The 17317-nt window shown below is 45.1% G+C and overlaps 1 protein-coding gene across 1 annotated transcript in view; it reads right to left on the reverse strand.

Moving 5' to 3' along the window:
- Window positions 1–255: 255 nt before the first annotated feature.
- Window positions 256–17317, reverse strand: part of PRMT8 (protein arginine methyltransferase 8) — a 72397-nt gene continuing 55335 nt past the window's right edge. Inside the window, exons 7-10 of the mRNA XM_033952858.1 lie at window positions 16672–16787; window positions 10192–10342; window positions 5472–5593; window positions 256–771 (exon numbers count right to left, since the gene is read on the reverse strand). Coding sequence (XP_033808749.1) covers window positions 688–771; window positions 5472–5593; window positions 10192–10342; window positions 16672–16787 — 473 coding nt within the window. The 3' untranslated portion in view covers window positions 256–687. The remainder of the gene's footprint in view (window positions 772–5471; window positions 5594–10191; window positions 10343–16671; window positions 16788–17317) is intronic.

A 17317-nucleotide genomic window follows, 5' to 3' on the forward strand; every position in this document is an offset into this window, starting at 1 on the left:
GGCTAAACAACTAGTAAAGAATAAGATGGAATTCATCACCGGGTGATGGAATATTCTCCTCTTCTGCCATTGTTTTCAGCATAGCTCACTGTTGCATCTGCTGCGTTTTCCTGAAACACTTCACTAAAATTACAGTGGAGGACAGTGAGTGAACGTAGAAACCTGCTCACAGCCCAGATGCACAGAGTCAGCAATTTCTGCATTTATTAGGAGTTTAGGATTGCTTTGCACAGTGGATTTAATAACCTTCAATTACTCAAATGCTATGCTGAAAACTCTGCTTATGAAGCGATATAATCTCTCCAAGAGATGGTTTTGCCACAAACCTCAGGAACCGTGTCTTGATAATTAAGCCTTTTATGGTTTTGTAAGAAATTTTGGAAGTCTGCCCGGCTGTACCATGCAAAGCTTGGAAGAACCAGAAATGTCACAGTCACCACTGTCGTGTCGTATCTTTAAACTCTGTTGTAGTCCAGCTTTTAGCCAGAGAATGCACGAGCCAGCCTCTTCTCTTTGTGAGGGGTGGTAGCCACCAAAGATAATGTCCGTTCGTTCCCATATTGTCCCATGCCTTCGTCGTGGCCAACGTTCTCTGGAAGACACTCTCCAAGTGATGTTACCAATTCCCATTGTTTCAAGTACAAGGACGTGAGGATCCGATGACATTCTCCGCCTCCGCATTCTTCATTAGCGCATTCTGTAGTCATGAGACAGTGACACATTACTGAGCTGGCCCTTGAAATCCAGCTCTATAGTGAAATCCAGATCTCGCTGCAAGAAAGAGGTATAAGTAAGTCAAGCATTTCTAACACCTGCCACTGAGAGACAATGGCTTAGATGCACTAAAGATACCGACTGGATTGCTGTTGGCCGATTCTCGAGCACGGAGGTGCAAATCATTTGCATGCAAATGTGACCAATCCCCCCCAAAATGGCAGGAGGGATGCCCACTCCCTCCTGCCACCAGACACCCCACCCCCATCTCTGAACCATACCCCAAACCTCCCCGTGCCTTTTTAAAAAGTTGAAAGCAGGAAGCCCACTCTGAGGCTCCTGCTTCGGGCTGCCAGTCCTAAATGATGGGCATCCCCCTCCCCAGTGCATCCCAAGGAGTGGGGCCTTAGGCATATGAACCAATTAGGGTCTTTAGCCCCTCCCTGTGCATCACATGATACACCGTGGAGGGGAAGGCCTGTTATTTTGGACTGGCAGCCTGAAGCAAGAGCCTCAGAGTGGGCTTCCTGCTTTCAACTTTTTAAAAAGGCACGGGGAGGTTCGGGGTATGGGTGGGCGTCCGTTGGCAAGTGGGAGTGGGCTTCCCTCCTGCAATTTGGGGGGATTCATGGGGGGACAGTGGCTGGGGGGGGCTGGCGCAGGTGGGGCATGGCATGGCATGGCAGTGTTCTGCGTATCAGGAGGCAGTGGGCACCCTCCTGCCAATTTTTTCTTGTGCTGCATTTGCCAGGGGGTCATCAGGGAGGGCCGTCATCAGCAGTGGGGGACTGTTTTTCATTTTTTTAATGGGACAGATATTTTGCTTGTGAAACATGCAAAATATCAGTGTCACTGAAAACCCCCCGAAAAAAACCTAACAGGCAGACCTGTCAGTAACACAGTTATCGACAGATTTACACCAGTCGGTTTTTCCAATCACTAAAATCCCTTTTTTTTTTGGGGGGGGGGGAGGGAATAGCCAAGCGATGTTAGTGAATCAATTGCTTGGCTACTTTGCATGGGGTTTTAGTTAATTTGCATGGCCGGATTAGAAAATGGGCAACGAGGGGAAAATCACGCAGTGGGTCGTTTTGCGCATCGGGTCGGTAAAAGCGATCGTCGCTAAAGCTGTGAGAATAGGTTTAGCGACGATCGCTGACTTTAGTGCATCCAGCTCACATGTAGAGGGTGATTTTCAAAAGCCATTTTTTTTTTCTGTGAAAACAGGCATTAAGACCAACACAGTGGGCTCAGGAATGGGGTCGGGCTGGAGGATGCAACGTTGGCTAGAGGTTTTGTACATTCAAAAATGCACCTGAGTTTTCATTCTTTCAGAGGAAACTTGGGTTGAGGGATGCAATGCGAGTGAAAAAAAAACCAAAAATACAGACCTGAGGTCGAAAAGGGGCCAGGAGAGATTTGTTCACGGCATCATAGCAAAATATTTGTCTTTTTTTTTTTTTTTTTAATATTTAAATTTTTATTTCAATTTTTCAAATTATACAACTAACAGTATACAGCATTCTTCAGTCACTTCAGTAACAAAGTCAACAACTATTAATAAGGCTCATCACAGAAAAATGCTCTTGCTCCACACTAAGTGCGCCCCAAACCCCCCTTCCACCCTTACCCCCCCCCCCGCAACACACACTTCCCCATCATCCTACCCCTAGTAGACCCCCCCTCAGAACCCCTCCCATCATCCAATGAGCAGACCAGGCAGAAGTGACCGAGGATACCCTATAAAGAATCCAACAGGTCTCTAATTTTGATCCAAGTTACAGATCGTGTCAGGAACTTATGACGACGAATAGCCACTGCCATCTCCATCCTCCCAATGGACAAAATTCTAGTCGTCCAATCAGATAATAAGGGTGCAGCAGTGTTTTTCCAGTGGTTAGCTATGAGGCATTTGGCAGCAGCCAGACCCCAACGACGTATTTTAGTCTGCCAAGGATATTCTCTTTCATTAAAGAGCCCCAGAAGACACGACTGAGGAGACACCTCTACCAGATCTCCAAGCAGGGAGGTCAAAGTGCTTGCCACCTCTTTCCAAAATGGACCAAGAACCACACAATCCCACCATATGTGTAGGAAGGAACCCTCGTGGATCCCACATCTCCAAGCAAAATATTTGTCTTATAGCCCGTTACATTAACGGGTGCTAGAATATATGTGTATGTCTGCCTTTATTTCTTTCTCTCTCTCTCCTTAGCCGCTTTCTGTATTTCTGTCTTTCTTTTTCCCTGGCTGTCCACCACCCCCCCCCCTTGCTTGCTCCAGATTGACAGCTCCCCTCTGACGTCATCGGTGTGCGACGCCCTGGCGTGTGGGGGGCAGGGGGAACTCTCTCTGCGTTGCCGGATGAGAGGTAATCCTGGGTCGCCACTGTGCGAGATTTATCCCGATCCCTTCCCGAAGCTGGAGAGGGGCGGGGAAAAGCTCGCGATCACCTCCTTGCTCCATATTGTGCTCGGGGTACCTGAATCGCCTGCCTCTCTGTCTTTGCGCGCGCAGCAGTTCTCATATCTCGGTGTGGAGCCCGGGCTTTTTTTTAATTTTGAAGTTGCCATGGCAGCTATCCTCAGTCGCAGCGGCGCGAGGTGGAGAGTAGGGAGGTTTGTCTGGCGTGCATGCGCACTCCTACCGCCACAGCCCGACAGATCAAGACTTAGGGAACACGTGGTTAGAGTGCGCATACGCGCTTAGCATTTTATTATTATAGATGTTTACCTGAGGCTTCAGGACCCTTTACTTCCCTCCCTCCCTTCCTGTACCAAAAGAACCAGCCTTGAAGAGAATTTGCGACAGTAAGCCTAGCTAGAGACAGGGTCAATTTCAGTCCCGGGATAACAACATGGATCCTTCCACCTTTGAGTATTTGCAGACATTTCACTGACTTCTATCAAGCGAAGACAGAGGCCAAAGAAACGATTTAACTAGAGGAAAAAAAGGAATCTTCTTTTGAGTCTGTTTTAAGCCTGTGAAACGTTCAATTCCTTCAGAATTTCTTTATATTTAGAAGAAGCATTTAGGTATTATTTACCTTGAGTTTTTAAAGTACTCATGTATATTGGTTCATAGACAATGGCGCGAAAGACAAAGGCGCGCGCCGACAACTGAGCGCAAGATGGAGGTGCGCGCTGAAGAAAATTACAGTTTTTAGGGGCTCCGACGGGGGTTTTTGTTGGGGAACCCCCCCACTTTACTTAATAGACATCGCGCCGGCATTATGGGGGGGTTTGGGGGGTTGTAACCCTCCACATTTTACTGTAAACTTAACTTTTTCCCTAAAAACAGGGAAAAAGTTAAATTTTCAGTAAAATGTGGGGGGTTACAACCCCCCACACCCCCCACAACGCGGCGCGATGTCTATTAAGTAAAGTGGGGGTTCCCCCCCACACACCCCCGTCGGAGCCCTAAAAACAGTAATTTTGAGCGGCGCGCGCCTCTGCGCTGCGCTCAATTGTCTGGGCGTGCCTTTGTCCCGGCGCGCTTTTGACCTGACACCATGTATATTTCACCATGAAAAAGGGCAAAATAAAAATTATTATTATTGAAATTCTGTATGGGTTTTTTTACACTCCCCCCCCCCCCTTATACAAAACTGTAGTGTGGTTTTAGCGCTGACCGCAGCGGTAACAGCTCCAGTGCTCATAGAATTCCTCTGAGCGCCGGAGCTAAAAACCGCGCTATGGTTTTGTAAAAGGGGGGAGGGGGGTTAAATTCTTGATTGGGAGAAGCACTTTTTAAAATGACCAATAGCGGCATTGGTCATTGTGGTGACCCCTTGCAAGATTTAAAAAAAACCCCAGACCCTGTATATACTGCATTTTCTTGGGTTTCTGGTAGGTGCTCGAGAACTCTAGGATAAGGAACTATATTTTCTTTATTGCAGCTCTATTCAGGCCTTTTCCTCATTTGTATTGAGTAACATAGAAACATGACGGCAGATAAAGGACAAATGGCACATCTAGTCTGCCCATCCACACTCATGATATGGTCTGTCCACCATAAGATGGAAGAATTGCCGCTGCTGGATCAGACCAGTGGTCTATCGCGCCCAGCTGCAGCGGCCCCCAGGTCAAAGACCAGAGCCCTAACTGAGATCAACCCTACCTGGGTACGTTCCTGGAAAAGAAAAGGCAAATCCTCCATTGAACAGAGAAAATGAGAAGTAAAAAATCCTTTGCTGGACAGAGACATGGTCTACATTCAGGTACTCAAGCATTTTTCCCCTCACAATCTATCTAACGGACCTGGGGCAATGGGGGGGGGATTAAGTGACTTGCCCAGGGTCACAAGGAACTGTGTGGGATTTGAACCTACAACCTCAGGGTGTGGAGGCAGTAGTTCTAAGCACTGCACCACACACTCCCATGAGCGTGAGCTTGCTGAAGACCTCTGAAGGAATGGGGTATATGTCTATAACCCGGGAAATATTGTAAGTAGCATAAATATTTGACTGCATGTTTATTCTTTTCTCCTGTGGTGTTTAATATGTTTTTGTAGCTTTAAACTCTTTCACTGGCTTTTACAAAGCCGTGGTAGAGATTTTTATCCCATAAAGACACTTTTTATTCTCATTCTTATACATATTGGTCTTTTTTTCCTGTATCTATCCAGGTACTATGGGTTTTTATCCACTATTTTTCTTGTGGAGACTGTAGAGCCCCATATAAATGGTCGGCTGAGATCTGACATGAAACTCACCCTGAGCTAGAGGAAGGAGTCAAGGAAATGAAGCAAATACTCACAGCATTGTTCGCATTGGGCTTCATTGATATAGTCCCAAAGACTTCCTCGCCTCTCCTTACTGTCAAGTAATCCTCCAGGTAGAAAACTGTCTGCTTCCAGTGTGTATATGGTGCATCTGGAGCTGAGATTTATGTGAGAAAGGAGAGAGGTAAGTGAGAATAAACAAACCCTCAGCAATGAAAATCAACGATGACACAGGCTGGTGGCACCTTGTAGATCAACCACCGAAGGTGTGAACTCTTCAGGACAACCTGCAGAGCAAGGGAAAGAAGTGTCTGAGAAGAGATTTCAGTGTGGAACTGGAAATGTTGGCAGTAGACGAGAAGCAGAGCCGGGCATGTTTCACACACATTGAACAGAGGTCTTCGGACATAGAGGGTGGCAGGGGAGAGGATGGGGTGGTTTCTGGCGGTCCGATGGCTTCACTGTCGGTCTATTCTGCTACTAGCGCCGGGAGCAACTAGGAAACGGTACTGAAGGGGGGTAGTTGTCAAGCTGTATTATGGTCTTAATGGGCTATATTTGCTCTTTATCATGTTTTGAAGGGTTCCAACACAAATATCGGTCACCTATTGCAGGGTATTTTACGCTCCTGCAGAGTGCTTAGCTAGAGAATGACACGGGGACAAATTTGTCCCTGTCCCATTCCTGTAAGCTCAGCCTTAACCGCAGAAGCCTCGAGCACTTATGATTCACGAGAACGGAGCTTAGGCATTGGTGGAATGAGGCATTATGACATCACAACCTGAGCTCTAGCATGTTGCTACTTAGGATTTTAAAGGGTTCGAGGCTTATGCAGATGAGGACGGAGCTTGCAGGAATGGGGCAGTGACAGGAAAAGAACTTGCCGGGACGGCACAGGAGGTTCCCTCGGGTACGGGGAATAATTTGTCCCCGTGTCATTCTCTATACTTGCTTAGTAATGAGATACAAAGAATGCAAATGCAAGCAAAACAACTCATTACTATGTAAATTCCATAATGCAGCTTGCAATGAGTACCACAAGCAGCTTTATACCTGGAAAAATAATCCCAGCAGAAAGCTGGGCTTATTTTATTGTCATGGTCTGATGTTCCTGGGCCTCTCTTGAAAGGTGACATCTGTGCTGTCAGTCCACCCATCATCACCCTCCCACCCCTCAGAACCCCCAAAGACTCCAATCAGGCCCTCCCTGGAGTATTCCCCTATGGGCCTGTTATCACACACCCAGCTCAACTAAACATGAAATCTAACTATACTTAATGATGAATGTTATCTGTTATACTTTTTATATACTTAAAAAGACCTCTACAACCGGCATTATAGACTCTTACCCCCTCTTCTTCAAAGCCGCACAGTAATGGCCCCGAAGCCCATAGCGATATGAAGGGCTTCGGGGTTAGGGCGGCTTTATAGAAGAGGGAGTTAGAGGTGTCTGTTGCTTTTGTGGGTCCACATCTTTTTGCCCCGTGTCTATATCTATACCCCTTGTATCTACCGAGATAAATGGAAAATGCATTCTATATTCAACGGAAAATCTGAAACCCAAAAACCTTTTCCTGTGGCATTCACTGTAATACCAGTCTTTCCAGGGTTGAACTGCAGTACAGTGATTTGTGATCTCGGTGTAGACAGCTCACTAGGGGGTGGTCTGGATTCTTCCGTTCATAGCACCCCATGTCTGCCACGTAGAGAACAGCAACAGCTGCCATTACTCTCAGGCCGCAAATGATCAGACATTAATCGCCCTCTACTTAATACTGAAACTCGCAGATCAGCTGCTTAAAAATCTGCTTTACTCCCGATAATGTGGAATAAACAATTGAAAGAACCTGAAAAGACTCACTCGTGACAAGACTAGAAAGATAGGCTATTAGACATTTTTATAGGCTGCAGGCTCCTGGGGATGTTTCAGAGAGACGGATCTGCTATACAGTGGTGCCTCACACAACGAACTTAATCCGTTCCAGGAGCAAGTTTGTTATGTGAAACGTTCGTTGTGTGAAACGCGTTTTCCCATAAGAATACATGTAAAACAAAATAATTCGTTCTGCAGCCCTACATTTCCCTCCCTCCACCTCACCTTATATGCAGAGTTTGCCAGCTTTCTTTTTCACCCAGCCGCACGCTTTCAAAAAGCTGTGCACGCGCAGCTGCTGGAGTTGATCAATGTTCTCCTCTCCTGCAACTTCCGGTTTCCGGTTGCGTCAGAGGAGAAGATTGAACAACAGAGCATGCGCGCATGTGCTGCTCTTTGAAAGTGTGTGGCTGGCCGAAAAAGAAAGCCGGAAAACTCGGCATCTAAGGTAAGGTGGAGGGAGATGATGGAACACTGCATTCAGACAGGAGGGTGCTGCTGTTCCCGGCTCACATTAGGAAGCGGCGAGAGTAGTTCCGCCCCCCCCCGGGCCCCTCGGGCGACTTCGTTGTGTGAAACGAAGTTCGTTATAGGGAGCAAGACAAAAAGTTCGTTATGCGCAGCGTTCGCTGTACGAGGCGTCCGTTATGCGAGGCACCACTGTATTTATCATGCATCACCTACTCTCGTTGCAATTTTAATGTCTACAAGTAAAATTTCACTGGTGAATGTATGCCGTGGAATGTGAGTTTATTTTAGGTTGACCACTAGTTTTCTCTGTAAAGAAAGGGAAGTCAGTCTCCTCCGGTATTGGATTCATAGTTTTCAAAGATTGCCTACCAGGGCAATTCAGACGTGCAGCCTGGAATCATTATGGAACCGATTAATTTAATTGCCAGCTCATAAAAAGATCCAGAAAAGATATTATACTACAACCTCCAGCATCCCATTTCCAGGAGTCTTAAGATATAGAAACAAAGAAACATGATGGCAGATAAAGGCCAAATGGCCCATCCGCAGCATCCACTATCTCCTGCTCTCCCTATTGGCTAAGGCTCTTAACATTTGCATCTCCTCTCCTTATAGGCCAAGGCTCTGTACACCTGCATTGTGAGGTCATAGAGCTTTATGGTAATAGAAACATGATGGCAGATAAAGGCCAAATGGCCCATCCAGTCTGCCCATCCGCAGTAACTATTATCTCTTTCTCTTTCCGAGAAATCCCACGTGCCTATCCCAGGCCCTTTTGAATTTGTGTCCTAAATAAGAACTGTACTGGTGGTCTGAACTTCGTTCACTTCAGGACATAAACGTCCAACCTTAATTGGCTAGTGAATGTCACGTGTACAAGTGGTGAGGTTAATCGATAGTATGTCTACGTCAGCATATATAAATCTTGTAGTGGAAACATTGAACTGGTTACCCATTTTTTATAGAGTATACAATATATAAAATCAAGTCATTGGTTCATCAAATGATTTATGGAGGTGTTCCAGTTGATATAGTTGAACAGGTCAGAGGTGTTCGCAAAATGTAGTCACAATGTTATAGAATAGGGTCATTTATGCACCCAACTGCCATTGGTTGTGAGCCACCAGGTTTCAACAGAGTTGGGTATGGGAATCCGTGCAATGTGCTGCTCTATAAAGGTTGCTTCGTGCTGAGTGACCTTTGTGAAATTGGCACTTGGTGCGATCTTCTCAGCGCCTAACTGTGAACACTATTTATGAGGGGTCGCTGAAAGGTTCTCAGCCCAACCAAGAAGAGAACGATGTGGAGCCATGAAACTTATGAGTTATTCCACTCTTCGTTTCAATGAGGCAAATGCATCTAGTAAATGGGCCCAAGTATAGGGAAACCAAAGCCATTGTGACATCACCGATGAGGATGACTCTTTGGCATTGGTGGAATGAGGCATTATGACATCACAATAGGAGGGACCACTGAAAAGTTCTCAGCCCAACCAAGAAGAGAACGATGTGGAGCCATGAAACTTATGAGTTATTCCACTCTTCGTTTCAATGAGGCAAATGCATTTAGTAAATGGGCACAAGTAGAGGGAAACCAAGCCATTGTGACATCACCGATGAGGCTGGCTCTTAGGCATTGGTGGAATGAGGCATTGTGACATCACCGATGAGGCTGGCTCTTAGGCATTGGTGGAATGAGGCATTGTGACATCACCGATGAGGATGACTCTTAGGCATTGGTGGAATGAGGCATTATGACATCACAATACGAGGAGCCACTGAAAAGTTCTCAGCCCAGTCAAGAGGAGAATGATGTGGAGCCATGAAACTTATGAGTTATTCCACTCTTTGTTTCAATGAGGCAAATGCATCTAGTAAATGGGCACAAGTAGAGGGAAACCAAGCCATTGTGACACCACTGATGAGGTTGGCTTTTAGGCATTGGTGGAATGAGGCATTATGACATTGCAATACGAGGAGCCACTGGAAAGTTCTCAGCCCAGCCAAGAAGAGAATGATGTGGAGCCAGGAAACTTACGAGTTATTCCACACTTTTCTTGACATTTTTCATTTCATGTCATATCATTGAAAAGTGTGGAATAACTCGTAAGTTTCATGGCTCCACATCATTCTCTTCCTCATTGGGCTGAGAACTTTTCAGTGGCTCCTCATGTAGAACCCCCCCCCCTCCCCCAATCTGTGCACAACTGTGGCTTGTTTGCTGAAGCATGCCACAGAATGATAATGTCTGAACATGACTGCAATATACATGTCAGATAATTCACTTTTGGAATATAATGACAAATGCCAGCACTGTGCCATTTTCGAAAGCATTGTTCCAAGGGGACTTCTGCAGGCAAAAAAGAGCAGGTATTTAAAGAGCCCATCAGGAAACCAAACCGAAGGACTTACCTGTGGAAAACCCAGTTTTCTTATGGCACTTTGTAAACTCAATGTTAAAATAAGTGACCAAGGCATGAATGTAATCATTCCGCTGAACTTGGAGACAGAATGCAGATATATATGACAGCTCTTCGGTCTTCACGGTGTAAATATCCACTTCCTATTTAAAAATCAAGACAGTTCAGGCAGAATTACTCCACAAGAGATGATGTACAACAAAATGAGATCGAACACAGAGCAGAGGGGCCGTGATGGACCACTTCCTATTAATGCCATCGGCCTCGTTACATGGCTAACATGACAAGATGAAGCAAACACGTGAATAATAATGAGAGATGCAAAATAGACAGAGGTTGCCAGTGTAATAAATTCACAATTTAAATGAACTCTTCTGTAGCACAGCACAGACTCCAGAAAGGTGAGGGGAAGGTTGCTAATTTAATCAGGTCCAGAAAGAGAAACAGGGAGTGATTTAAACCATCTGCAGTACTGGCCCTGGAGATTGTGAAATTGTTTTAAAGTAGATGTCTTTTAATGGTAACCAAAACCGGACATGGAGGGTAATTTTAAAGCTGGTTACCTAGGATGGGGGTGGCATGCAGGTGCCTAATTATCTTTATTAAATTATCCCACAGAAGCAGCTGAAATCACAGAAAAAATGGAGCCCAAGACACTTATGTGTACTCAGGAGAAGGGCAGAACTGCACCATATTTTATGAATTACATGCGTTACCCAAAATCCATCCCAAAACATGCCCCATCCGTCATGTGGAAGCACATGAGGTCTTGTTATCATAATGTACTTTTGCATGGGGGGGGGGGGGGAGAGAAGTAATTTTAGAACCATTATTTAAGTGCATGTATTTGCATTTGCAAATTTAAAAATTATAAAATTAGGCAGGATGGAAATATTTAAATAAACCAATCAATCAATCCTCCTGAATTTACTAAATCCATCATTACAATCTATCTGCCATCTTTTCAGTCCTAGGTGCCTTGAGTGTTTGAGCGTCCCCAGTACTGAACAAATGCCTTCACTTTGAGGCTTTTGCAGATGAGGACAGAGCTGGGGCAGGGATAGGAAAAGAACTCACCAGGACGGGAAAATGAGCTCCCACGGGGACGGGGGGAAATTTGTCCCCCATGTCATTCTCTAGTAGAGAGCAAGGACATGGGGATGTGGGAGAAGAGGGACTCTGATATTTGCTGGAACTCTGCAAATGTGGAAGGCCACAAGAAGAATGAAGATTATAGGATTCTTTGGGTTTACAGGCTCATGGCTTGGGTAGGATTGTAATTGAGGACTCGGGGACCGGGTAGAGTAAAAGAGTGGGAACAGGGATTCGGTGGAGAGATAGTGAGGACTAATAAATGGAGCAGGGATGAGATGAACAACAGGGACTAGGTGAGAGGTATGAGAGGAAGTGAGAATACAGAAAAATGGAGAATGATTTGAATGGTTTAGAAGGGCTCTGAAGCAGTTGATAGCAGGGCAGGATTAATTCGTCGAGGGCCCCTAGGCACACAAGTACACTGGGCCCCCTGCCCCGCCCCGCCCCACCCCACCATGCGCCCAGGCGGAAACAGGAAGCTGCGTCAGAGGGAAGCTTTGGGCAAGCAACATGTCCGGGTGGCTTTTCAAAACCTGGCACTTTGTCCAGGCTGAGAGGGTGGGACTAGGGTGAGGCTGGGATGTAGTGTAGGCTTAACGGGGCAGGGATGGGTGGAACTGAGTGAGTTCAGGGGGAGGGGGTCCAGGGGGGGGGTGTCCAGATTTTGCATATGTAAAATCTGGTAACGCTAGGGATGGTAAGCCTCTGGGTTCTGTATAGTTTCGCACAGTGTCTACGAACAGGAGAGTAGAGCATCTGACAAAAATGATAGGAGGCTTGCGCCAGAAGACGTATGAGGAGAGGCTGGAAGCCCTGAATATGTATACCCTAGAGGAAAGGAGATATGACTCAGACGTTCAAATACTTGAAGGGTATTAACGTAGAACAAAATCTTTTCCAGAGAAAGGAAAATGGTAAAACCAGAGGACATAATTTGAGGTTGAGGGGTGGTAGATTCAGGGGCAATGTTAGGAAATTCTACTTTACGGAGAGGGTAGTGGATGCTTGGAATGCGCTCCCGAGAGAGGTGGTGGAGAGTAAAACAGTGACTGAGTTCAAAGAAGCGTGGGATGAACACAGAAGATTTAGAATCAGAAAATAATATTAAATATTGAACTAAGGCCAGTACTGGGCAGACTTGCACGGTCTGTGTCTGTATATGGCCGTTTGGGGGAGGATGGGCTGGGGAGGGTTTCAATGGCTGGGAGGGTGTAGATGGGCTGCAGTAGGTTTTGACTGAGATTTCGGAAGTTGGAACCCAAGCAAAGTACTGGGTAGAGCTTTGACTGAGATTTCGGAAGTTGGAACCCAAGCAAAGTACTGGGTAGAGCTTTGAATTCTTGCCCAGAATTAGCTAAGAAGAAAAAATTAAAAAAAATTTAAATTGAATCAGGTTGGGCAGACTGGATGGACCATTTGGGTCTTTATCTGCCATCATCTACTATGCTGACACAGATGAGACACTTGAATTTGAACAAAAAAAATGTATGTTGAGCTGTCAAGTGATGTAAGGTATAATCTGGCTGACATTTTTGACGCTATGTTTGCTGAGGAGTTGTGAAATGAAATATCTTTCTTGGCACCCATTGGGGAAGTTTTATTGGTTGGTCTGGGATTAGGGATACCATATGACTCCCCCAAAAAGATTTCTATTGCTTTCAATGGAAGTAAAACCCAGAAGTCTCTATCCATCCTCCTTAATTCTATTGCTGCCAATGGAAGTAAAAAACGGATATCTGAATCTGTCCTCTTTTTTCTGGAGCAATATGGTAACTCCATCTGGGAATTTTCTAGATCAGGGGTAGGCAATTCCAGTCCTCGAGAGCTACAGACAGGCCAGATTTTCAGGATATCCACTATGAATATGTATGAGATGGATTTGCATGCACTGCCTCCTTGAGATGCATATTTATTGTGGATACCCTGAAAACCTGACCCTGTGGCTCTCGAGGACCAGAATTGCCTACCCCTGTTCTAAATGAACGAATAATTGCTGTGTATTCTATCAGATTTACATTAAAAAGGTACAATATGTTAGAATGGCATGCCATTATAATAGTAGTTTTAATGGATGGTCTGAAACTAGCTGGGAATAGAATATAACCAGAAGTGGCCAATCAAAAGAGACAGCTCAGGGTTTACATTTCTACTTTGGAATTGACCTGCTTGCTGTCTTCCTATTGGCTGTGGTTGGAGCTTGCCAAGCACTACGGGTGGACCTGCTGGAGGGAGGGTGTGGAGTCTGCATGTGCACAGATGGTACACATGGCAAAACATAAGAACATAGGAACATAAGTCCATCTTGCCCAGCGGTCCGCACCCACGGCGGCCCATCAGGCCTATTGCCTGAGAAGTGGTCCCTGACTAATTTTATAGCTTACCACTAAACCTGTCCCTATAATCTACCTCTACTCTTATCTGTACCCTTCTATCCCTTTGTCCTCCAAGTACCTATCCAAAGCTTCTTTGAAGCCCTGTAGCGTGCTCCTGCTTATCACATCCTCCGGTAGCGCGTTCCATGTATACACCACCCTCTGTATGAAGAAGAACTTCCTGGCGTTTGTTCTAAACCTCTCCCCTTTCAATTTCTCTGAGTGCCCCCTTGTACTTGTGGTTCCCCTTAATTTGAAAAATCTGTCCCTGTCTATTTTTTCTATACCTTTCATGATCTTGAAGGTTTCTATCATGTCTCCTCTAAGTCTCCGCTTTTCCAGGGAGAAAAGCCCCAGCTTTTTCAATCTGTCAGTATATGAGAGGTCCTCCATGCCCTTTATTAGTTTAGTTGCTCTTCTCTGAACTTTCTCAAGTACTGCCATGTCCTTCTTGAGGGACGGCGACCAGTACTGAACACAGTACTCCAGGTGCGGTTGCACCATTGCGCAATACAGTGGCAGGATGACTTCCTTCGTCCTGGTCGTGATACCCTTTTTAATGATACCCAACATTTTGTTTGCTTTCCTTGAGGCTGTGGCGCACTGCGCCGACGCCTTTAATGTTGTGTCCACCATTACTCCCAGGTCTCTTTCAAGGTTGCTCACCCCTAGCGGTGATCCCCCCCATTTTGTAAGTGAACATCGAGTTCTTTTTCCCTATATGCATGACCTTGCATTTCCCTATGTTGAAGCTCATTTGCCACTTTTTGGCCCATTGTTCCAGTGTTGTCAGAATTTGAGAAAGTGCTCATTTAAGGAGGAGAAAGGTCTCTAGGACTAAATGCATGGAATACTTTTAAGTCCAAAAACTGGCTAAGCAATGCCATTTAAGCGACAATGTTGAATTTCTTCTGATGTGTGGCCATTCTTGAGATATTTGTTCTGATATCTGTGTAATTCATATTGCAAGATTAGCTCCAAATGCCAAAGCAGAGGTTGGCACAGGACACCACAACTTGTTGAGCCAGCCCTGTATAGGGTTACCAGACATCTGGATTTCCTCGGACATGTTCACCTTTTCGAGGAGCACTACGAGCGTCAGAGCTGTTACCACTGTGGCAGATGCTAAAAAACCGCAATACGATTTTTTTTTTAAAAAGGTGGGGGGAAGTATTTATATTCACACTATAATTTCTAGGCAGTCTTCTCCGGCTTCCTGGGTCTCTGGTGAGGGTGGTTTGCTGCAGCGCGTCTTCCACTGGCGTCGCCATTGCTCCATCGCTTCGAGGGATCTCCAGTGGCTTAGCTTCCTTCCTTGATCTGCTCTTTGGACTCCCGTGTGGCTTGGGATCGCCAGCGTCGGTTTGGCTTGAGATATGCTGAGGCGTCGGATCTGACGTCTGCTTCTGGGACTCGGCGGCCAAGCCACAGAAATAATTTCAAGCCTGGACTTCAGTCAGACTTCTTGATTTTTTGTTCTTCTATTATTCAAGTTTATGAATTATTTTAATTTTATTTCTTTACGCTTCACCCTTGTTCTTTTAATTTTATTATTTGAATTTTATTGCCTAATGCAGGGGTGTCAAAGTCCCTCCTCGAGGGCCGCAATCCAGTTGGGTTTTCAGGATTTCCCCAATGAATATGCATGGGATCTATTAGCATACAATGAAAGCAGTGCATGCAAATAGATCTCAAGCATATTCATTGGGGAAATCCTGAAAACCGACTGGATTGCGGCCCTCGAGGATGGACCTTGACACCCCTGGCCTAATGGTTCCTCCCTTTCATTCTTTCTTCCTTTATTGACTCTAACCAATGTACTCTTTCATCTTATGTACTTTTATTTCCTATAATTCATCTTTAAAGGTTGTTTAGCATAGATTATGCTCCTGTCTAGGAGAGTTAGGAATATTTATGGAATACCTTTTCTTAAATGTTATCAATTCCTTCTCTTACCCCCTAGAACCGAAAGGCATTGTGCGATATACAAATAAATCATTATGTTATAGCATTCGCAATAGAACTGCGGGTTAACGTGAGCTGTGAGCATGCATGAACAGGAAGTATGTGAGCGTCTTGGTGCATGCAGTGTATGAATTTCAAGGCACAGACTGCGAAATCAGTTGAGAAATATTTCTTCTCTCTGCAGATAATTCTAATCAGAAAATAATGAATTCACTAAACATCACCACCTAGCAATGCGAGTACCTTTTATCTTTCTCTGGCATTAAGTGCTTGCACTGCAGAAATATGCCAGGGAAAGCAGTTAGATCAAATTAAAAAACAAACATTAATTAGCATATCAGTCCTCCTGTTTCCAGCTTAATTGCGCAAGCATAGCACTGGTATAACAGCTTAAAAATAGATTTTGTTTAAGAATCCAACAAAGTAGGCCAGTTATCTGGAGGAGGAGAGGTTTATGTGTTCAGCGCACTGGACTAGAGCTAGCATAGGGCTCCAGAAAAAGGAGGACGGATTGAGACATCCGGGTTTTACTTCCATTGCTGTCAATGGAACTAAAGCCCGGATGTCTCAATCTGTCCTCCTTTTTCTGGAGCCCTGTGGTAACCCTGCGCTGGACCATAATTCAGCAAGAATCCTGGAGCAGAGTTCAAGACTCGTCTCTGTTGAGACTTCCTTTGCCCTTGAAACAGAGCGGAAGACCTTTCTCTGCTCACAGTTAAAAGCAAGGGACCAAATGAAGAGGTTGGAAAGACCTCCTCCAGCTCTGTAAGCTTTCAATCTGCTCCTCAGTAACGGGAGCTCTCGTGGTGATACCACAGAAGTTTACTGAGGCGTATGAAGCAGGCATGAGAATGAGAGACCCTGAGAGGCGATGGGAGCCTTGTATGAGAAGCAGGTGAAGACAATTTTAACAGCTACAAGTTCTGACCTGGCCATCACTGTGAAACAATAACCATAGGGATGAAATACTGCATCACACATGGTCTCAAAGTGAGTTGTCAAGCAAACGTAAAGTTCAATATTAGGGAATATTACCAGACCTTTATTAAACAGGCATTGGTCACCACTTGCTTTGGGTCTACAATGTCCACCAGGGGCTCCTTCATGGCAACATCCCTAATACAGGTCATGTCAAAGCCGTATACATTCTCCCACCCTGTCAATGCAAACGCAGGGTTAAAGTCTAGTTATCTGCAATTTGAAGACTGTATTCAATCAAAGGCACTAGTAAGAAACAGAGCAAATGATGGCAGATAAAGACCATAGGGCCTATCCAGTCTGCTCATCTACCTCCAACCACTAAGTTCTATAATCTCTTCCTTTCCCTCAGAGATCCTCTGTGCTTGTCTCGTACTTTCTTGAGTGATTAAAACTAACTCTCCGCTTCCCAAATTCTGGAAGACCTTACTGCTGTTTTAATAATATCTGGCTTTTTTCAACATTTGGTTGTATTTTGACTGATTTCCTCACATTTCAGGGTAAATTTGTTGAGGCCAATGGAGTTGCAGGTCATATGAACCATTGGCAAGTAGGTTAGCCCATGTTCTACTGACAACATGGGCTAACCTACTTGCCAATGGTTCATATGACCTGCAACTCCATTGGCCTCAACAAATTTACCCTGAAATGTGAGGAAATCAATCAAAATACAACCAAATGTTGAAAAAAGCCAGATATTATTAAAAC

Source organism: Geotrypetes seraphini, chromosome 7, assembly GCF_902459505.1.
Source record: "Geotrypetes seraphini chromosome 7, aGeoSer1.1, whole genome shotgun sequence".
NCBI classification, from domain to species: domain Eukaryota; kingdom Metazoa; phylum Chordata; class Amphibia; order Gymnophiona; family Dermophiidae; genus Geotrypetes; species Geotrypetes seraphini.